Source organism: Bufo bufo, chromosome 7, assembly GCF_905171765.1.
Source record: "Bufo bufo chromosome 7, aBufBuf1.1, whole genome shotgun sequence".
NCBI classification, from domain to species: domain Eukaryota; kingdom Metazoa; phylum Chordata; class Amphibia; order Anura; family Bufonidae; genus Bufo; species Bufo bufo.
In genome coordinates this window covers 137003213-137026403 of record NC_053395.1, presented here as the reverse complement: position 1 = coordinate 137026403, position 23191 = coordinate 137003213, and the positions used below count along the sequence as shown (strand labels likewise).

Sequence of the window (23191 nt, the reverse complement as noted above, 5' to 3'; positions counted from 1 at the left end):
CGAGCCCTGGATGTGCATCCCTCAAATCTCCATCAACTGCAAGATGCTATCCTACCAATATGGACCAACATTTCTAAAGAATGCTATCAGCACCTTGTTGAATTAATGCCACGTAGAATTAAGGCAGTTCTGAAGGCAAAACGGGGTCCAACACCGTATTAGTATGGGGTTCCTAATAATTCTTTAGGTGAGTGTGTGTATATAACAATTGAATAATAATATATTTCCAAAGTAACTAATTTTTATGTATATAGAAAATATAGAAAGGTGTATGAAAATGAACATTTAACATCTGTACATGATTTCTTTTTCATGAATATTGCGTAAAACAATTGGGCCAGTTATAGAAGGGCAGGAGTAGGCAGTAAAAACTTGATGTCGCAATGCGTTTCACCAGCACACAATTTTTTTTTAGCTAATTATCATGTTTGCCTTTCATAAACCATCTCATAAAAACTTTATAGCTTCAGTAGTCCCAGGATAATCTATTCAACTTCTGTCTTTGAGACTCAGTGTTCATCTATCTCTGCTTAAAGCTTTCTCTGAACTAAAGTGAACCCAGCATAATATGTTTAAAATAGAGGTAAAATTCATGATGTGCCTCCTCGCTTTGGTATAGGCTTATGCTGATTTTTCCCATTTTCAAATATCTGCTTTTTACCTTTTCAGACATCAGTAATCGTTTTAAATCCAGTCTAAGGAACTGACATAAAAACACAGACTTGAAGACAGTTCCACCAAGATACTATGCTTTGTAAATAGGCGACAGCTCCCAGTGACCTTACAATAATTATTTTACCTTTTTCAGGGCACTAAAGTTATATTACAGTTTTACTGGGTAACGGTCTTCATTCTTCCGTGATTTCTTCATATTTTGGGAATTTAAACTCGTGATTGGATATAAATAACAAGGTTTAACTATGCCCATAAGTTCTGCCTTAAGCATTAACCCCTTAAGGACACAGGGCGTACAGGTACGCCCTTGTGCCCTGGTACTTAAAATACATGTACGCCCTGTGTATTTTCGATCACCGCCGCGCGGCGGGCGGTGATCGGAACCCCGTGCCTGCTCAAATCATTGAGCAGGCACTTGGGGCAAATGCACCGGGGGGTCCGGTGACCCCCCCCCCCCCCCCCCCCCCCATGTATGCGATCGCAGAAAACCGCAAGTCAATTCAGACCTGCGGTTTTCTGCGTTTCCGGGTTATTCGGGTCTCTGAAGACCCAATAACCCGGAACAGGATGGTGATGGTGGTGTGATTTCACTCCACCAATCACCATCCAGCGATCCTGAGTGGTGATGGTGACATCACCACTCAGGATCGCTTTATGATTGGTCTGTGGGCGGTCCGGCGGCAGATTCAAAAGAGGCAGGCGCTCCTCTCCTCCTCCTTTTGTGTTCCGGAGCCGGAGGAGAGAGGAGCTGCATGCACGTGTGTCCGCCATCACTGCCAGCACCCCCAGGACCCGATCTCTGCCCCCAGGACCAGATCTGTGCCCCAGCACCCCCCATCAGGTACATAGGGACAGCACAGTTAAAGTTTGGTTTAGTCAGGGGAAAAAAAGGGAAAGTTAGTTTCTGAACTTTGATTGCATCACCCTAAGTTAGGGTGTCTGGGGTCCACAGCACAGCTGTGTGACCCTAGACCCCCAGGGGTGCTGCCACTTACCCCCCCAAGGGGATCGCCATGTTAGGGACCCTGTGGCCCACACTAGTACGAGCAGCTCTGGGGCTCGTACTGGTTTCCCGGCCCACCAGTTAAATCCACCGGAGCACCCTGCCGGTAAACTAGTCTGGTGTAGCCCAGAGCGATACGAGCCCGTGATTCCTGATTTTGTAGGCCAATCAGGAATCCAGACTTCCACAGTGGGCTACACTGAATATGACTTTTTTTGTCATTTTTTCAGTGACCCACTGGTAAATCTGATGGTGGAGCAGACAAATCTGTACGCCCAACAGTTTGTCGCTCAACACCCGGGCTCCTTTTTGGCCAGGCCTGGTGGCTGGACGCCGGTCAGTGCAGCCGAAATGAGGACATTTTGGGGCCTCATGCTGCATATGGGCCTGGTCAAGAAACCCAGTGTCAGGCTGTACTGGAGTGGGGACGTCCTATACCAGACCCCACTTTACAGTACGGCCATGACACGCTCCCGGTTTGAGGCCTTCCGGAAATGTCTGCATTATTCCGATAATGCAGCATGTCCCCCCGAGGTGATCCTGCCCATGACCGTCTGTATAAGATACGGCCGGTCATCGATCACTTTGGGGCCAAATTCATGGAGGCCTATGTACCTGGCAGGGAGGTCGTGGTTGATGAGTCTCTCATTGCGTTCAAGGGGAGACTTATTTTCTGCCAGTATGTGCCCTCCAAGCGGGCGAGGTATGGCGTGAAGCTATACAAAATTTGTGAGAGTACCTCAGGGTACACTTACAAATTTCGTGTATACGAGGGGCGAGATTCCCGGATTCAACCCCCAGAATGTCCCCCCACTCTGGGTATTACCGGGAAACTTGTGTGGGACCTTATGTACCCACTGCTGGATAAGGGTTACCACCTTTACGTGGATAACTTTTATACCAGTATCCCCTTGTTCCAGTCTTTGCCGCCAGATCCACGTCCGCTTGTGGGACCGTGCGTAAAAATCAACGCGGCCTCCCTGCCCACCCCCTCCAGGTACCTATCCCCAGCGGTGAGACCCGTGCCCTTACCACTGGAAACCTGTTGCTGGTCAGGTATAAGGACAAGAGGGATGTCCTTATGCTGTCCACTATTCATGGTAACGGCATCACCCCTGTCCCTGTGCGAGGTACCGCGGCAACGGTCCTCAAGCCCGATTGTATCGTCGACTACAATCGGTATATGGGAGGAGTTGATCTCTCGGATCAAGTCCTCAAGCCATATAACGCCATGCGCAAAACCCGGGCATGGTACAAAAAAGTTGCGGTCTACTTGGTAGAGGTTGCCATGTACAACTCTTTTGTTCTATCCCGAAGCGCTGGCAGCACAGGGACATTCCTCCAGTTCTATGAGGCAGTCCTCATGGCCCTGATCTTTTCGGACCTGGAAAGAGCAGGCCGGAGTACCTCGGGAACTGTAGGTGCCCGGATCGTCCCTGGCCAACACTTTCCAGGTGTGGTCCCCCATACTGGAAAGAAGTGACGAACCCAAAAAAAGTGCAGAGTGTGTCACAGGAGGGGGATACGGAAGGACACGACTACTCAGTGCGACACGTGCCCCGATCATCCGGGCCTCTGCATTGACGGTTGCTTCAGGGAGTATTACACTTCCATGGAGTACTAAATTTATATCCCAATTTAGCACTGACATTGGATAAAAAAAACTGGTTCTCAGACTTGAGACACCCAAAAAAACTAAGATAATTTATTAAAAGTAGACATATTAGGTATCGCCGCATCGGTAATAATCTCCTCTATAAAAATACCCCATGACCTAACCCCCCAGATTAACACCTTACATAATAAAAAGTTTAATAGCAAGCGATCAAAAAGTCATATAGCCCCCAAAATAGTGCCAATAAAACCGTCGTCTCATCCCGCAAAAAATGAGCTCCCACATAAGATAATCGGATAAAATGAAAAAAAAAAAATGACTCTTAGTCTTTAGAGATAGCAAAAATATTTTTGGGTATCAAAAAGGATAATATAGTCTAAAACCTAAAGAATTGTAAAAAAAAGTAGACTTATTAGGTATCGCCGCGTCCGTAAGAATCTCCTCTATAAAAATACCCCATGACCCAACCCCCCAGATTAACACGGTAAAAAAAAAAGGTGCAAAAAATTTTTTTTTTTTGTCACCTTACATAACAAAAAGTTTAATAGCAAGCTAAAAAAAGTAATATAGCCCCCAAAATAGTGCCACTAAAATCGTCCGCTCATCCCGCAAAAAATGAGCCCCCACATGAGATAATTGGATAATAAAAAATTAAAAAAATGACCCTTAGACTCTAGAGATACCCAAAAAAGAAATTTGTATCTAAAAAGATAATATAGTCAAAAACCTAAATAATTGTAAAAAAAAAGTAGACTTATTAGGTATTGCCGCGTCCGTAAGAATCTCCTCTATAAAAATATCCCATGACCTAACCCCCCAGATTAACACGGTTAAAAAAAAAAACGGTGCCAAAACCGCTATTTTTGGCACTTTTCCATTTCAATCCGTTTTTTCCGGTAACAAAACAAGGGTTAACAACCAAACAAAACTTAATATTTATTACTCTGATACTGCAGTTTACAGAAACGCCACATTTGTGGTCGTAAACTGCTGTATCAGTAAAAACTCCCTAAAAGTGACCCCATCTAAGAAACTACACCCCTCAAGGTATTCAAAACTGATTATACAAACTTTATTAACCCTTTAGGTGTTCCTCAACAGTTAATGGCAAATGGAGATGAAATTTCAGAATTTCAATTTTTGGTAACCTTGCCTCACAAAAATGTAATATAGAGCAACCAAAAATCATGTTTACCCTAAAAATAGTCCCCAAAAAAATGCCACCTTATCCTGTAGTTTCCAAAATGGGGTCACTTTTAGGGAGTTTCTACTCCAGGGGTGCATCAGAGGGGTTTAAACAGGACACGGTGTAAATAAACCAGTCCATAAAAATCAGCCCTCCAAAAACCAAACGGCGCACCTTTCACTCTACGCCCCGCTGTGTGGCCGTACAGTAGTGTACGACCACATATTGGGTGTTTCTGTAAATGGCAGAGTCAGGGCAATAAAGAAACAGTCTTGTTTGTCTGTTAACCCTTGCTTTGTTAGTGGAAAAAATGAGTTAAAATGGAAAATAAGGCAAAAATATGAGATTTTCAAATTTCATCCCCATTTGCCAATAACTCTTGTGCAACACCTAAAGGGTTAACGACGTATGTAAAATCAGTTTTGAATACCTTGAGGGGTGTAGTTTCTTAGATGGGGTCACTTTTAGGGAGTTTCTACTCTAGGGGTGCATCAGAAGGCTTCAAATGGGACATGGTGTAAATAAACCGGTCCATAAAAATCAGCCCTCCAAAAACCAAACGGCGCACCTTTCACTCTACGCCCCGCTGTGTGGCCATACAGTAGTTTACGGCCACATATTGGGTGTTTCTGTAAACGGCAGAGTCAGGGCAATAAATATACAGTCTTGTTTGGCTGTTAACCCTTGCTTTGTTAGTGGAAAAAATCGGTTAAAATGAATAATTAGACAAAAAAAAAGAAATTTTCAAATTTCATTCCCATTTGCCAATAACTCTTGTGCAACACCTAAAGGGTTAACGACCTACAGTACAGACCAAAAGTTTGGACACACCTTCTCATTCAAAGAGTTTTCTTTATTTTCATGACTATGAAGGCATCAAAACTATGAATTAACACATGTGGAATTATATACATAACAAACAAGTGTGAAACAACTGAAAATATGTCATATTCTAGGTTCTTCAAAGTAGCCACCTTTTGCTTTGATTATTGCTTTGCACACTCTTGGCATTCTCTTGATGAGCTTCAAGAGGTAGTCCCCTGAAATGGTCTTTCAACAGTCTTGAAGGAATTCCCAGAGATGATTAGCACTTGTTGGCCCTTTTGCCTTCACTCTGCGGTCCAGCTCACCCCAAACCATCTCAATTGGGTTCAGGTCTGGGGACTGTGGAGGCCAGGTCATCTGGCGCAGCACCCCATCACTCTCCTTCATGGTCAAATAGCCCTTACTTTCAAAGTTTTCCCTATTTTTCGGCTGACTGACTGACCTTCATTTCTTAAAGTAATGATGGCCACTCATTTTTCTTTACTTAGCTGCTTTTTTCTTGCCATAATACAAATTCTAACAGTCTATTCAGTAGGACTATCAGCTGTGTATCCACCTGACTTCTCCTCAACGCAACTGATGGTCCCAACCCCATTTATAAGGCAAGAAATCCCACTTATTAAACCTGACAGGGCACACCTGTGAAGTGAAAACCATTTCAGGGGACTACCTCTTGAAGCTCATCAAGATAATGCCAAGAGTGTGCAAAGCAGTAATCAAAGCAAAAGGTGGCTACTTTGAAGAACCTAGAATATGACATATTTTCAGTTGTTTCACACTTGTTTGTTGTGTATATAATTCCACATGTGTTAATTAATAGTTTTGATGCCTTCAGTGTGAATCTACAATTTTCATAGTCATGAAAATAAAGAAAACTCTTTGAATGAGAAGGTGTGTCCAAACTTTTGGTCTGTACTGTATGTAAAATCAGTTTTGAATACCTTGAGGGGTGTAGTTTCTTAGATGGGGTCACTTTTAGGAAGTTTCTACTCTAGGGGTGCATCAGGGGCCTTCAAATGGGACATGGTTTAAATAAACCAGTCCATAAAAATCAGCCCTCCAAAAACCAAACGGCGCACCTTTCACTCTATGCCCCGCTGTGTGGCCGTACAGTAGTTTACGGCCACATATTGGGTGTTTCTGTAAACGGCAGAGTCAGGGCAATAAAGATACAGTCTTGTTTGGCTGTTAACCCTTGCTTTGTTAGTGGAAAAAATGGGTTAAAATGAAAAATTTGACCAAAAAATGTAATGCTCAAATTTCATCCCCATTTGCCAATAACTCTTGTGCAACACCTAAAGGGTTAACAACGTATGTAAAATCAGTTTTGAATACCTTGAGGGGTGTAGTTTCTTAGATGGGGTCATTTTTGGGTGGTTTCTATTATGTAAGCCTCGGAAAGTGACTTCAGACCTAAACTGGTCCCTAAAAATTTAGTTTTCGGAAATTTCTGAAAAATTTCAAGATTTGCTTCTAAACTTCTAAGCCTTATAACATCCCCAAAAAATAAAATATCATTCCCAAAATAATTCAAACATGAAGTAGACATATGGGGAATGTAAAGTCATCACAATTTTTGGGAGTATTATTATGTATTACAGAAGTAGAGAAACTGAAACTTTGAAATTTGCTAATTTTTCCAAATTTTTGTTAAATTAGGTATTTTTTGGTGCAAAAAAAATATTTTTTTTTACTTCATTTTACCAGGGTCATGAAGTACAATATGTGATGAAAAAACAATCTCAGAACAGCCTGGATAAGTCAAAGCGTTTTTAAGTTATCAGCACTTAAAGTGACACTGGTCAGATTTGCAAAAAATGGCCTGGTCCTAAGGTGTAATAAGGCTTTGTCCTTAAGGGGTTAAAGAAAACAATGATTTTTAAGTTGCCCTTCCACCTTCAGTAGCTGTTGGCTGAACCTCTGTTGGGCCAACTGGTATGTCTCCTGACTTCCCCGTATATACTTGGTTTGGCTGATCGTGGTTTTCAATGGGTGAAGAGCAATCATTGGCGGTAGCTTATCTCCCACTATAGCAAAAAAATAAAAATTAAGTTCACCCAATCCTTCTTCCATTTTCTGTTGGGGGACATCTAAAAAAAAATTGTGGGTGAAGGCCTGCTGCCGAGCTGACCATCTAAAAAAAATTGTGGGCGAGGGCCTGCTGCTGAGCTGACCATCTAAAAATTTAGAGGTGAGGGTCTGCTGCTGAGATGACCCTCAAAAACATGGTTCATGGCCTGCTGTTGACCCTCTAAAACATTATGGGTGAGGGCCCGCTGCTGAGCTGAACCTCTAAAACATTACGAGGGCAGCCTAATCATGTTGATATGATGATGGAGGAGGAGGAGGACAAGAAAAGGGAGATTGAACCATATACCCTTTTTAGTGGTGGAAGGGGTGCATGGGAATACTGTGTATTCAATACACCATAAATGCCACATTTAGAGTGCCCTTATGTTCAGCCGCTTTCCTCTGGTGGAGTAGAGAAGTCAGGGGCAATCCAGGCCTTTTTCATCTTTAGAAGAGTCAACCGGTCAGCATTTTCAGTGGACAGGCGGATGCACTCATCAGTTATTATACCCCCAGCAGCACTAAATACACGCTCTGACAAAACGCTGGCAGCGGGGCAGGCCAGCATCTCCAAGGCGTAGAGCGCCAGTTCGTGCCCCGTGTCCAGCTTGGACACCCAATAGTTGTAAGGCACACAGGGATCACTGAGGATGCTGACACGTTCTGCTATGTACTCCTTCCCTCCTTGTGACACTAGGCCATGCATCAGGTTGAGGGTGCTGGCGGGGTGTCATAAAACTGTCCCAGGCCTTGATGAGTGTTGCCCTGCCTCTGTTGGAACTGTGTGTTCCCCTCCTCTCCCCTCTTTGATTGGCCAAGGAACTACGTACTCTGCAGCCAGCGTTGTCAGCTGGAAATTTTTGGAGCAGTTTTTCCACAAGGTCCTTCTGGTATTGCACCATTTTGCTCGTCCTCTCCACCACAGGAATGGGAGATGAGAAGTTTTCTTTGTAGCAGTGGTCGAGAAGGGTGAACAACCAGTAATCGTTGTTGGCCAAAATGCGTACAACGCGAGGGTTACGGGAAAAGCAGCCTAACATAAAGTCAGCCATGTGTGCCAGAGTCCCAACAGACAAGACTTCCTGTCCTCATCAGGAGGATGATTCTAAATCTCCTCATCCTCTTCCTCCTCTTCTACCCATCCACGCTAAACAGATGGAATAAAACCTCCATGGATCCAACCCTCTGTAGCGGAGGCAACCGTCTCCTGTTCCTCCTCATCATCATCATCCAATTTGCGCTGAGAAGACGAACTAAGGGTGGTCTTGCTATCACCCTGTGTACTGTCTTCCCTTATTTCAACCTTTTCCACATGCAAAGTGTCCACCTTAATTGTGAGCAGCAAGCATTTGCGTAGACTCAGAGGTGGGATGGTTATGCTGATAATAGCGTTATCGCCGCTCACCATCTGTGTTTATTCCTCAAAGTTGCGTAAAACCTCACAGAGGTCAGACATCAATGCCCATTTGTCGCTTGTGAAGAGCGGAAGCTGACTGGAAAGGCGACGACCATGTTGCAACTGGTATTCCACTACTGCCCTCTGCTGCTCACAAAGCCTGGTGAACATGTGGAACGTGGACTTCAAGCGCGTGCTTACATCGCACAACAGTCGATGAGCTGGCAATTGCAAGTGCTGCTGCAGCGTTGCCAGACCGACGTAAGCTATCGATGACTTGCAGAAATGGGCACACATGCGGCACACCTTCACTAGTAGCTCAGGCAAATTGGGGTAGGTTTTGAGAAACCGCTGAACCACTCGGTTGAACATGTGGGATAGGCATGGTATGTGGGTGAGCTTGCCGAGTTCCAAAGCAGCCACCAAGTTAGGGCCATTATCAGTCATAACCATGCCTGGTTGTAGGTTGAGTGGCGAGAGCCACAGCTCAGTCTGGTGGAGGTGGAGAAGAGGGTGTTGCAGCCACTAACATAGGTGGCAGCGGAAACCCTGATGGAAGTAGGGCCTGCAATTCTTGGCTTCGGTAGCACCGGTGCCATCCCAGGGTACGGCTCGCTCCCGGCCTCCACAATGTTCACAGGGAAATGTAGCATACCTGGCCAAAAACACTTGTCCATGTGTCAGTCGTTAAGTGGACCTTCACAATAACTGCATTGGTCAGGGCACGGGTGATGTTATGGGACACATGCTGGTGTAAGGCTGGGACTGCACACCGTGAAAAATATTGGCGGCTGGGAACAGAGTACCGCGGGACAGCCGCCACCATCAGGCTGTGGAAAGCCTCAGTGTCCCCAAGGCTAAATGGCAACATTGCCAGGGCCAGCAATTTGGAAAGGTGCACATTTGGTGCTATGGTCTGTTGGTGGGTGGCTGGGTATTTGCGCTTTTGTTGAAGGGCCTGGGTTATAGACATCTGTACGCTGCACTGAGACACAGAAGTGGATGTGCTAGCTGATGGTGCTTGCAATGGTCCAGGTGCATGGCGGGAGGCATCCAGGTATGCGTCTTGGACAGGGGATGGGCGAGCACATAACACAGGGAAAGAGAAGGCAGTGGTGTGACCCACAGAAACTGGTTGTGGACCCAAGCGTTCTGCCCACCTATTAGGGTTCTTTGATGCCATGTGGCGGATCATGCTGGTGGTGGTGAGGTTGCTAGTGTTCACGCCCCTGCTTATTTTGGTACTGCACAGGTTGCAAATGACAATTCTTTTATCATCCACACTTTCCTCAAAAAAGTGCCAGACTGTGGAACACCTACCCCTTGGCAAGGGAGATTGCTGCAAGGGGGTGCTCCAGCGAACAGTTGCGGGCCTGTTTGGTGTGGCCCACCTTCTCTCTTTTGCCACCCCACTGCCTCTTCCAGCCTGTTGCAGTGCTGCGGATCCCTCCCCCTCGCTCGGCTTGCCACCTTCCCAGGTTGGGTCAGTGACTTCATCGTCCAGCACCTCCTCTTCCACTTCCTCATTCTGGTCATCCTCCTGACTTGTTGACGTAACAACACCCTCAGTTATTGACAACTGTGTCTCATCCCCATCATGAAATTCTTGAGACACTAATTGCGGTTGACTTATTGGCAACTGTGTCTCATCATCATCATCCACCTCGTGAATTGCCGTTTCTCACCAACATCTTCTTCTGACTGTGGATGCTCCAGAGTTTGGGAATCAGGGCACAAGGTCTCCTCATGTCCCTCTTCAAACGGGCTTGGCGAGAGGCCCAAATTAAGGAATGGTGATGAAAACAGCTCCTCGGAATATCCGAGTGTGGGATCACTTGTTTGCCATGACTCTCCATGATGGACGGAAGGAGTATCAGGGTGAGGATTTTGTTGACCAGACTCTTGGCTACTGAGACTGGACTTTGTGGAAGGCAGGGTGGTGCTTAACTGACTGGAAGCATTATCTGCTGCAATCCAATTGACCACCTGGTCGCACGGGTGTGACTTCGAGAGTGGTATCCTGCGCTGCCCTACATACTGGGACATGAAGCTAGGTATCGTGGATGAGTGTGTTTCTTGTGCTATATACAGAATAAGAGCAGATACTGATAATTACACCCAGTATACAGTACAGTAGAAGTGGTACTGTGCAATGTCCATATATAAAGAATACGAGCAGATACTGAGAATTACCCCCAGTATACAGGACAAGAGAAGTGGTACTGTGCAGTGTCCATATATACAGAATAAGAGCAAATACTGAGAATTACAGCCATCATGCAGTACAGGAGAAGTGGTACTGTGCAGTGTCCATATATACATAATAAGAGCAGATACTGAGAATTACACCCAGTATACAGGACAGTAAAAGTGGTTCTTTTCAGTATCCATATATACAAAATGAGAGCAGATACTGAGAATTACACCCAGTATACAGGACAGTAGAAGTGGTACTGTGCAGTGTCCATATATAGACAATAAGAGCAGATACTGATAATTGCACACAGTACAAAGGACATGAGACGTGGTACTGTACAGTATCAATCTATACAGAGTGAGGGGAAATACTACTGAGAATTTCACCCAGATAAGTGTTAATGTGCATATATGCAGCATAGGATCAAATACTGAAAATTTAATCCAGCATACTGGACAAGATACATGGTGCTGTACGCACACACTTGTACAAGCTGCTTTTTTGCCTATGTTGAGGCTTGAGGACCTTATACTGGTCATGTGATTTGGTCACGTGAACATATCCCTTTTTAAGGTTCATCAGCAGCTACTGGATACATCTATACCTAGAGTTTATTGTACATCACATTTATTTTTTGTTGTGCATTCTCCTGCTATGTGTGGAGCAATAATTGTGATAAAACAGCAATGTGCAATAATCCCAAAAAACAGAAATGTATGCAGAGCTCTGGAGGCTAAATTACTGCCCCGCTGCTGAAGTCCAGGTAGAGCGCCCCCCCCCCCACCCCCCTTGAAGTGTGAGGCTCAACTTGCCTCATGGATGGTGCGCCCGTGCTTGTAATAGGCCCAGCACCTTTGTGACCATTATCAAATTTTTATCCACTAGGAGTGAACAATCAGTGTTCTTAATGGCAGCAAGCAGAGATCTTCAGTACAGTGAGGCGGGCAGTTTCAAAACCCACAGTGATTTTATAAAATGTAGATTATCTGAAACAGACAGTCTTTAACCCTTTGTCTGCACCTGCACCATATTCAGCATTTTTACCAATGTAACATCACTCATAGTCTTACCTACAGATGTAATATGTATACATCAAAGTGCAGCAGGCATGAGAAGAGAAGCAATAGAGGCACATATTTAACATAAAACCATTGAGGCTTGGTTTTTAAATTTGGCGGCATCTGAGATATCAGCTCAAACAAAATGTGTTCTAATGTACTAGCAAAGAAAATGGAGACATTCACACCCATTGAATTGTCTTTGATTTATTTATTTGAACTGTCTTTCTGATAAAAAGAGGTGGGAAAAAGACCACAGTGAAAGTTATCTCTTTTTCCAGGTTGTACTGGGTACAAAATAATTTACGACCAGTCTAAGGTAATATGATTTTGGATTTGTCTAGAACATTGTGTAGGAAATGTTCCTACTGGCAGACACTTTACATTTACCAGAGGAATACAATTTACATAGCTGCTCTCCCGCCAGTATTATATCTGGCTTTACAAGCAAGGAAGCTCCACGTTTCCCTGTGCCAAGTGTTTATTCTCAGTAAAACATTACACTAATGATCACGTCCCTTCTTCCAAGGCAATACATCGTAGGTTGTGGCCATCACAGGCTTGTCACATAGATTGTGTCCCTCATCCATACTCCGTGTGTGTCACAACATTGCCTCTAGTCAATGCGTGATCTGTCGGAGTGCTCGCCGGGTGTCGCCATCTTTATTGATACTGATAATGTTAAGGTTAATATACATATTGTTTCTCCCTGCACCGAGGTTGTGCATTCCACAGCTGAGACAAGAATGAAATCATCCAGTTCAGAGCCCTTCTTGGTCTGAAGATATATTTACAATATCTCTCGCCTTTGTGGGTGGAATTTTAAACAGCTGTGATATGCTGCGAACATAGACCCTGCATTTGTGCAATAAACCTTCCCCCAAGTAAAATAAACCAAAGCGGTCACATTGTGTTCCTGCGGTAGAAAGAATATAGATTTCCAGCAATGTATCATTTGATGTTTTCCTCTCCCCCATTTGCAGCTTTTATCACATACTGCGCCAAAGAAACTCTCTGTTTACGGAACAAATAAAATTTCCATTAAAAAGTGTACATTTCGGTTTCTTTTTAGTAATTACATACCCAGTGGATTTCAGTATGCTAAAAGATTAATACATTACAGGGAGGCTGGCTGAAGGCTTTTTTTTTTTTTTCTTTTAGGATAAGCCTATAATAATTATTTAGCATAAATATAACAATGAGTAACAGATATTGCTAAGCAGTAACCTGATCTATCTCCTATCTATCTAATATGTATCTATATATCTATCTCATATCTATCTATCTTGTATCTATCTCATATCCTATCTATCTATCTATCTATCTATCTATCTCATATCTATCTATCTTGTATCTATCTGTCTATCTCATATCTATCTATCTATCTATCTATCTATCTAATATCTATCTCATATCTATCTATCTTGTATCTATCTATCTATCTATCTATCTATCTATCTCATAGCTATCTATCTAATATCTATCTCATATCTATCTATCTATCTATCTATCTATCTATCTAATAATCTTCTACCTATCTGTAACTGTCAGTTTGTATATCATTCTATATTCTGGGCTAAGTTCAATTTCAGGTTACTGGGGGACCAAATCCTGGCACCCCCGCAATCAGCTGATTAAACAAGACCACGCACTATATGTGTCGTGTCTTCTTCATTGTTCTTCATCAGGGGCAGCTCCACACGTTTTGTAGTGGCTATGTTTGGTACTGCAGCTCTCAAATGAATTGCACTGAGCTGGAATACCAGGCACAGCCCATGAAAACCATCTAGTACTGTGTCCAGTAAACATTGAGGGGTAAAAGCCCCTTTAATCAGCTGATTATAGGAGGTGTCAGGAGTCAGACCCACCAATCTGGTATTGATGGCCTATGTTAAGGTTAGGACATCAATCTCAAAGTCTCCGATAGCCCTTTAATAGTTTTAACACACTTTGAAAATACAATACACATTTCATATACAGTGGCCAGAGCTATTGCAAGCTATGTGAAGTTGTCAGAAGCCATGTAGGTTTGTAGGGGATTGCTACCACCGTTAACATTTCTCATATTGGGGTACAATAAAATTGCTTTCTATGCAATTCTCTAAAAAGAACTTGTTAGTTACAAACCAAAGCTTCACTTTCTTACTTGAGAGAATGAATATGGAAGGAAAGGCCACAGCATTGGGGGTGGAATAGATCTTTTGTTCGGAGCTGATGTGATGGGTGCAAGGTCATTGATGATGAACTATAGTGGTGTTGAAGTTTTAATTAACCTGGAGTGGACTTGTTTGATGAAGTCAGTGGCAGTGTCTATACAGTATATTGACTTTCCAGACTGTCTGACAAAATAGAAATCTGTTTCCAGCCATTCATTTCCCTTATATTCATAGCCATTCCATTGAATGAATATGTTTTCGATAACATTAGATGCTCATTAAAACAAATGGTGTTCTGCTCCCTTTCACCTCATTAGAAAATGCAATATAGCAGAGCTGAAATTAGATAACGGGAAGCGGTATGGCTTGCACGCTCTCCTGAGAGAGAAGCAATGATCGCTGTCGATAGACTATTCAGTTATTTGTAAATAAGCAGCAATGAACAGCAGCACTTGGGAAATGTCATTTTCCCCAGATAAACACAAAGAAATGGCTTATTTTAGGGTGGAGGCACATTCGCTATAGCTCTTAGTTTTCTGCAACATTCTAGCCTTGCTTTTTCCCTGTATGATTGGAACCAATATGCTTGCGACTCCATTCTCCTGGGTGGTACTCTTCTGTGACCAACTGGCGGTCTCATTGAAAGTAATGCTCTATAACTGGAAGTAATGCTGCCATGCCGTGTTACAATGACTAATTCTCCTGTGCAGCCCCATCCTAAACCACACTCTTCATCAGCTGCTCTCTACTAAAGGTACCCGTACTCCTGGTTTGTACACCCTGTTCTGCTGAGCGTGTGTGTTTTAAATGGGGCGAGAGAAATTCACTGCCAGACACCCCACAAGGACAAAAGGATTCACTCACCACTGTACGTTGATCGTACAATAATGTGCATGTGTGCCTTGGATCCCTCTCCATTCATACTGTGTTCTATGATTATACTCTTGTTCTTTAGAGAATTGCAAATAATGCAATTGTCTGTTATACTCCTGTCATCGAAATTCTACTTTTAGAGCCGGCATTCATGCAATAATAAAGCAAGGATACTTTAAAGATAATAAAAGATCAGAAGTAATAAGAGAATAACTTTATAAATATACTCTCATTGTAAAAAAATTATAAATAAAAATGTACCCAGATAGAAGTGCCATGTCAGGGCAGGATAACGCTCACCCACACACAGCAGAGGTTACACACGTCTTTGGCCTGCCCAGTCCTCAGATTTATTGCCCATCGAGCATTTATGGAACCAGCCGGGACACCAGCTTCAGCATCCTATGAGTGTGTAGGCTCTAGAGACACAGCTCTAACATCTGTGGGCAAATGTACAGCAGGATGCCAAACAGAAGCTGTATACCTCCATGCCCAACCGTATCTCATTTTGTATCCAGGCTAGAGGTGACACTACAGGGTCCTAGAGCCTCCATTCAGTTGTACTGTTTTTCCCCAATACTCTTCTCCCTTTTTTTTTTTGGTCTGTTATTTTGTCAGTGAGTGGATTAGGCTATACATGTTGTTCTCTCATATATATATGTTGGTTTTATTTAGGGATGTCCCGATACCATTTTTTTAAGACTGAGTACGAGTACCGATACTTTTATTTAAGTACTCACCGATACCAATTACCGATACTAATTTTAACAATAAAATACACACACATGTATTTTCTGACCACTGACCAACCAAAAGGCCCAAAAACAGAACTATAACATTCCAAGGAGACATTACACTGTATGGGGGCCACAAGGAGATGTTATACTGTATGGGGGCAGCCACAAGGAGAGGTTATACTGTATGGGGGGCAGCCACAAGGAGACGTTATACTGTATGGGGGGCAGCCACAAGGAGACGTTATACTGTATGGGGGCAGCCACAAGGAGACGTTATACTGTATGGGGCAGCCACAAGGAGACGTTACACTGTATGGGGGCAGCCACAAGGAGACGTTATACTGTATGGGGCAGCCACAAGGAGATGTTATACTGTATGGGGGCAGCCACAAGGAGAGGTTATACTGTATGGGGGGCAGCCACAAGGAGACGTTATACTGTATGGGGGGCAGCCACAAGGAGACGTTATACTGTATGGGGCAGCCACAAGGAGACGTTATACTGTATGGGGGCAGCCACAAGGAGACGTTATACGGTATGGGGGCGGCCACAAGGAGACGTTATACTGTATGGGGGCAGCCACAAGGAGACGCTATACTGTATGGGGGCGGCCACAAGGAGACGTTACACTGTATGGGGGCAGCCACAAGGAGACGTTATACTGTATGGGGGCAGCCACAAGGAGATGTTATACTGTATGGGGGGCCACAAGGAGACGTTATACTGTATGGGGGGCCACAAGGAGACGTTATACTGTATGGGGGGCCACAAGGAGACGTTATACTGTATGGGGGGCCACAAGGAGACGTTATACTGTATGGGGGGCCACAAGGAGACGTTATACTGTATGGGGGGCCACAAGGAGACGTTATACTGTATGGGGGGCCACAAGGAGACGTTATACTGTATGGGGGGCCACAAGGAGACGTTACACTGTATGGGGGCAGCCACAAGGAGATGTTATACTGTATGGGGGGCAGCCACAAGGAGACGTTATACTGTATGGGGGGCAGCCACAAGGAGACGTTATACTGTATGGGGGGCAGCCACAAGGAGACGTTATACTGTATGGGGGGCAGCCACAAGGAGACGTTATACTGTATGGGGCAGCCACAAGGAGACGTTATACTGTATGGGGCAGCCACAAGGAGATGTTATACTGTATGGGGGCAGCCACAAGGAGATGTTATACTGTATGGGGCAGCCACAAGGAGATGTTATACTGTATGGGGGCGGCCACAAGGAGACGTTATACTGTATGGGGCAGCCACAAGGAGACATTATACTGTATGGGGGCAGCCACAAGGAGATGTTATACTGTATGGGGGCAGCCACAAGGAGCCGTTATACTGTATGGGGCAGCCACAAGGAGACGTTACACTGTATGGGGGCAGCCACAAGGAGATGTTATACTGTATGGGGGCAGCCACAAGGAGACGTTATACTGTATGGGGGCAGCCACAAGGAGACGTTATACTGTATGGGGGCAGCCACTATTATACTGTATGGGGCGGCCACAAGGAGACGTTACACTGTATGGGGGGCAGCCACAAGGAGACGTTACACTGTATGGGGGCGGCCACAAGGAGACGTTATACTGTATGGGGGCAGCCACAAGGAGACGTTATACTGTATGGGGGCAGCCACAAGGAGACGTTACACTGTATGGGGGCAGCCACAAGGAGAGGTTACACTGTATGGGGGCAGCCACAAGGAGACGTTATACTGTATGGGGGCAGCCACAAGGAGACGTTATACTGTATGGGGGCAGCCACTATTATACTGTATGGGGCGGCCACAAGGAGACGTTACACTGTATGGGGGGCAGCCACAAGGAGACGTTACACTGTATGGGGGCGGCCACAAGGAGACGTTATACTGTATGGGGGCAGCCACAAGGAGACGTTATACTGTATGGGGGGCGGCCACAAGGAGACGTTATACTGTATGGGGGGCAGCCACAAGGAGAGGTTACACTGTATGGGGGCAGCCACAAGGAGACGTTATACTGTATGGGACGGCCACAAGGAGACGCTACTGTAAGGAGTCAGGAAAACAATTTTTGAAGCCCCCCCTCCTCAGTATAATAGTCTTGTGGCCATCATACAGTAATGTATATTTCTTCTTGCCCTAATGCCTGCTTTTAGAGATCAATGTGCAGCTTGCAAGCAGGAAGGGAAGGACCAGGGCCATAGAAGACAGACACTATCACCAGGGACTTGCTCCTGGCAAACACAGCTCTGCTGCAGTGAATGCAGTGGAGCAGACTGATATAATTACAATGTATAGTTATTGCAGGGACTCAGAGAATCGTCTGAGAGTTTATTAGTTAAAAGAATCTAATGAGTCAGAGACTGTGTCACCGAGTCCCTGCCAGACTTCCTGCTCTGCTACATGCACCCTGTACACACACAGCTCCACTACATGCTATGCTAATAATGCCCCCCTTCCCCCGGACGGACTTACAGGGAGCCGCAGAGCAGGAAGTCTGGCAGGGACTCTGTGACACGGTCTGTGACTCATTGGATTCTTTTAACTAATAAACTGTCAGACGATTCTCTGAGTCCCTGCACTACGCTCCCTGTGCTGTGAGTCTCTGATTGGTTGGAGGGCGGGGAGGGGCGGGGCGGAGCTAGCTTCCACTGTCGGCTCCTATTACACAGTGCCTGCTGCTGCCCTCTGAAGCTGTTAGCTGTGCGAGGTGCAGGGGCAGGCCGCGGACGGACACAGACACATAGAAGCGGCGCACAGGTATCGGCAGTGGTATCGGGGACATTTGCACGAGTACATGTACTCGTGCAAATGCCCGGTATCGGGACATCCCTAGTTTTATTATAGCTAAAGTATCACCAAGCATTAAATCTTATTATAAGGGGCATTATATCCACGTAAAGTGGGTTCACATCACATTTTATGCCTCCATTTGACGTATATATTACAAAAAAAAAGATACAAAAACGCAGGACCCCACATTCTTCTACCGTGCAGTGTGTGGTAAAATAAACGAATATTTTTTTTTATTTTTTTTATTTTTTTTACAATGGTAAAAAAAGTACACTTTTATTTTTAACTTTTTTTTACACAATGGAACCCTATGTTGAACGGATGCCACAATTTTTAGTGCTCTGTAATGTTACCATAACACAATGGGGAGATTTATGAAAACTGGCTTAGTTTCTCATAACAGCCAATCAGATTTCATTTCTCAGAGCTCCTTTGGAAAATGGAAGGAGTGATCTGATTGATTGCCATGGGCAACTAGGCCAATTTTCCTTTGCACCAGTTTTCATAAATCTCCATCAATAAATAACCTGATTCTAAATAACTCTAGTGGAATATGTCCAGGAGGCTACAGTAAGATTGGTAATGTAAATTAAGGAGAGCAATCTGATGGAAAAGAAACCAATCTTGAGCCGCTTATCTTCCCTGGCGGCAGATATTAATTATACTTGTGACATCACCATTTAGTTTCTGGTGATATGTATGAGGACCTGATGAGCCGCATACTGTACTTCTATGTTATTACATACAGTATAATTGTATTTTTCCTCCTGGTGACAACATGTGTTTTCGTTTATAGGATGGACGTCTGAGAGTTAATGATCAGCTTGTGGCTGTGAATGGGGAGAGCTTACTCGGCAAATCCAATCGAGAAGCTATGGAAACATTGCGGAGGTCCATGTCTATGGAGGGAAATATTCGAGGGATGATTCAGCTGGTTATTTTACGTAAGCTGAATAAGCAAACAGAGGTAAGTGCTGGACTCATGTACAGAATATACCGCTAGCTATAAGAATAGATCTGATGTATTTGTGTAGAATGCCTGTAAAGAAAAGTAAAAATACAAAATAAAAAAATACTAATTCATGAAATTACCCCACTGAATCATGATAAGAATTAGAATTAATCTCCTGAGTATTTTTGTGGATTTGGAAGTGGCATCAGGGTGCCTGCTGTATGGCCGATCGCGGACATTTAATGTATCAGATGCCGTGGTCAATCCTGACCACAGCATCTCAATGTTGAAAACCCGGAACCGCGAGGGGATCGGGGAAGCAAGAGTGTGTTAGCAGCAGCCCTTGTCCTCCTGTGTGACAGAAGGCTGCTGCTTAGTAATTTCTATGGAGCCCCTGCCAGTAGCAGGACTCCATAGAAATACAGTAAAATCCTCATAGACTCCAATGCTAATACATTGGAGTCTATGAGAAAAGCAAACTGCCCGTACTATTAAATATAAAAAAATTATTCCCATACGGAAACAGCAAAACAGAAAAAAATTCCAAATGGCCTGTCTTTTTTTTTTGGTAGCTTCTCACCCCACAAAAATTTAATAAAAAGTGATCAAAAAGTCGTACACTCTCCAAAATGGTATCGCTGAAAAGTACAGATCGCCTCCACAAAAATGAGTCTTCACATAGCTCTGCATACATAAACACAAAAAAATTATAGGGGTCAGAATATAGAGGCTATAGAGTTGTTGTTGTTTTTTTCCCCAGTATAAAAACACAATAAAAATATGCATATGTGGTATTGCCATATTTGTACTGACCTGGAGAATGAAAGTATCTGTATAGGGAATGCCGTAAAAACAAAACCCCAAAAAACTGTAATTGAATTGAGTTTTTTTTTTTCCAATTTCACTTCATTTATAATTTTTTTCCCCCCGCTTCCCACCACATTGTATGCAACCATCAATAGTGCCATTAGACCTTGCTAGAGGGTCCTGTGACCAGGCAAATCGCCTCCATGTGCTGGCTCCTCTATTAAAACACACTGCACCTGCACTAAACTCCCAAAGGTGCTGCATTTTTGACTAGAGACATCACATGGAGGTGATTTGTCTGGTCACATGACCCTCCATCAGCCAGCCTTCTATGGACAATATCTCTGTGTGGACAGCACAAAAGACTTTGCAAACAAAGAAGCATACGTTATGAAATATAAAAATTGGTGCAGAATTTTTGCACTCACGTTCCCGTGTCTTCTTTCGCCTACACTCCCCACTATGTCCTGACTGTGTACAGCATCAAGATGTAGTGCAGGTAGGCGCGAACTGACACTGTGTGACATCAGGTCACAGTGCAGTGCGGGCCAGAAGAAGACCAGATAAGACTTTCTAGTGACTTTAAGGCAAAAAAAAAAAAATCCCTATTTAATTATGATTTTACCCTCCATATATACTTATTTGAATATACAGGTTAAAGTAATCTATTTTCACTGGGCACTAAATGGACTAATGTACTGAAAAATAGGGCAGTAGAATTTAAATTAAAGGGAATGTGTCATCAGAAAATGACCTGTTTTTTTTAAAAACACTTTTTTATGTTTAACATTTAAAAAAAAAAAAATTATGATTTTATATAAAATTTTCTATGTCACTTTTTATATTTAAACTAAAACCAAAAATCCTGCAGTTTTTGCACTTGCCACTTTGTCTAATAATTGGTGCCAGATTACTTTATTGGAGTTACCTCATTCTAATCCTGCCTGTAATGATATCACCTCTGTGTATAGATAAGACAGGATCCACCAGTCATAATAGGTGATTGTCAGAGCTTATCTATTCTTTTCTTTTCTTTTCAATTTTCTTTTTATTGATTTTATGAAAAGTAGATTATATAACAAAAAATGTACATTGTATACATAATGAAGAATAAAGTTCAGTTTTTCAATAGATGTTATGACAATGCACAGCATAAAGACAAATAATACAATTAGTCAGTTTGAGCATTATAAGGTTGAAAGGAGGAATCATAAAACGAAGTGAGTGACGGAAGGAGGTGTAAATGTGTTATTCCAAAGTTGGATAATTCTTTATTCCGTCATTGAAGGAGAAGTGGGCAGGGACTGGGAGAGGGAAATAGGAGGGGGGGGGGAGAGAAGGGAAGGACCTCAATTATATGGTGGGGGCTATGATCACCCATGGTGTTATTTAAATTGAGTCAGTTAATAGTTGTATAACAGGAGTAGAGGCGCGGCATTTAACCCAACCATCCCAAACCTTACGAAACCTAGCGTGTGTTCTTAGTTCCCATGCCGAAAGTTCTTCCATGTGGAAAATATGGTTAACTTTATGTAGCCACTGTGAGAGGGTGGGAGAGCTTTGTTGGTTCCAATGTTGAGGTATCAATAGTTTAGCTGCAGCGGTGAGGGGCTGGAAAAGTATTCTTTTCTCTAATGGTACATTATCTAGGCGAATATTGAGGAAAATAGAGGCCAAAGTTGGGTCTTGTGTTAAGGTGCATATCTCTTTGATTATTTCGAGTACCTGGGTCCAGAATAGTTTGATTACCGGACATTCCCACCACATGTGGATATATGTGCCTCTTGAGCTTTTACATTTCCAGCATGTGTCTGAGTTTAGACAGGTCACCTGCTTAAGTCTCACGGGTGTACGGTACCATCTAGTAACTATCTTATATGAGTTTTCTTGAAGCCGGGTACATCTAGAAATACTGTGAGATTTGAGGTATATTTGTTTGATCTCTGCAGTGGACCAAGTGGTGTCTAGGTCTTTTTCCCAGTCCCCCAGATAACCTCTAGTGCATGGATATTTAATTTGTTGTAAAATATTGTAAATCTGCGATAGCAAATGTTTAGGAGGGTTGGAGGAGGCCGCCAATTTTTCAAATTGTGTTAGTTCCCTGGAACTTGTAACTTGGGTGAGATACGGTTTTATTAGCGAGCGAACATGAGCTTTATGTAGTGTGTGCATTGGGATGTGGTTCAGTGGATCATCCATTTGTTCTGGATTAAGAAAGGAGTGTAGCGTGATGGATCTGACATCTTTAAACTTGAGACCTGTGTCTTTATATTTCCCCTGATGTAATTCTGTGATGTCTGTTATCGTCATTAAGGGGGACAGTATGGGACTTAGGGTGTCCATATACTGGTACCATAATGAAAGGGTGGATTGTGTAATAACGTTTAGCGTGAGTTGGGAGATAGGTTTATCATTTTTTTTCCAAAGCAATGCTCTAAGGGGAGTTGTAGCTAGTAGGTTTTCTAATGGGAGCCAGAGTTTATTTTCGTCCGTCCTTAGCCAATGTACTATCCTGGCAATATGGGTGGCTTCGTAATATAATCTCCAGTCAGGGACCGACATACCTCCCCTTGATTTGTGCTGGGCTAATAGGTTCCGATTTAATCTAGGTTTTTTGCCGTCCCAAAGGTAGTTGCTAACAATTCTGCGTAAATTGTTGAAAAAAGATACTGGGAGTGGTATCGGTAGAGTCTGAAACAGGTATGTCAATTTAGGGAGTAGTATTGCTTTTATTAGGTTTTTACGACCCATCCAGGACAAAAAGGGTAAGGACCACGAAGATAGTATTTGACTAAAGGTGTTCTGAATCTGGGCGTAGTTGAGGGAATATAATTCGCTCCATTTGGGACTAATTTTT

At 43.5% G+C, this 23191-nt stretch overlaps 1 protein-coding gene across 1 annotated transcript in view; it reads left to right on the top strand.

The window, feature by feature from the left end:
• PARD3B (par-3 family cell polarity regulator beta) overlaps nt 1–23191 on the top strand; it is a 1801259-nt gene that overhangs the window by 654212 nt on the left and 1123856 nt on the right. Inside the window, 1 exon segment of the mRNA XM_040441847.1 lies at nt 19372–19542. Within this exon segment, the coding sequence (XP_040297781.1) occupies nt 19372–19542 (171 nt within the window).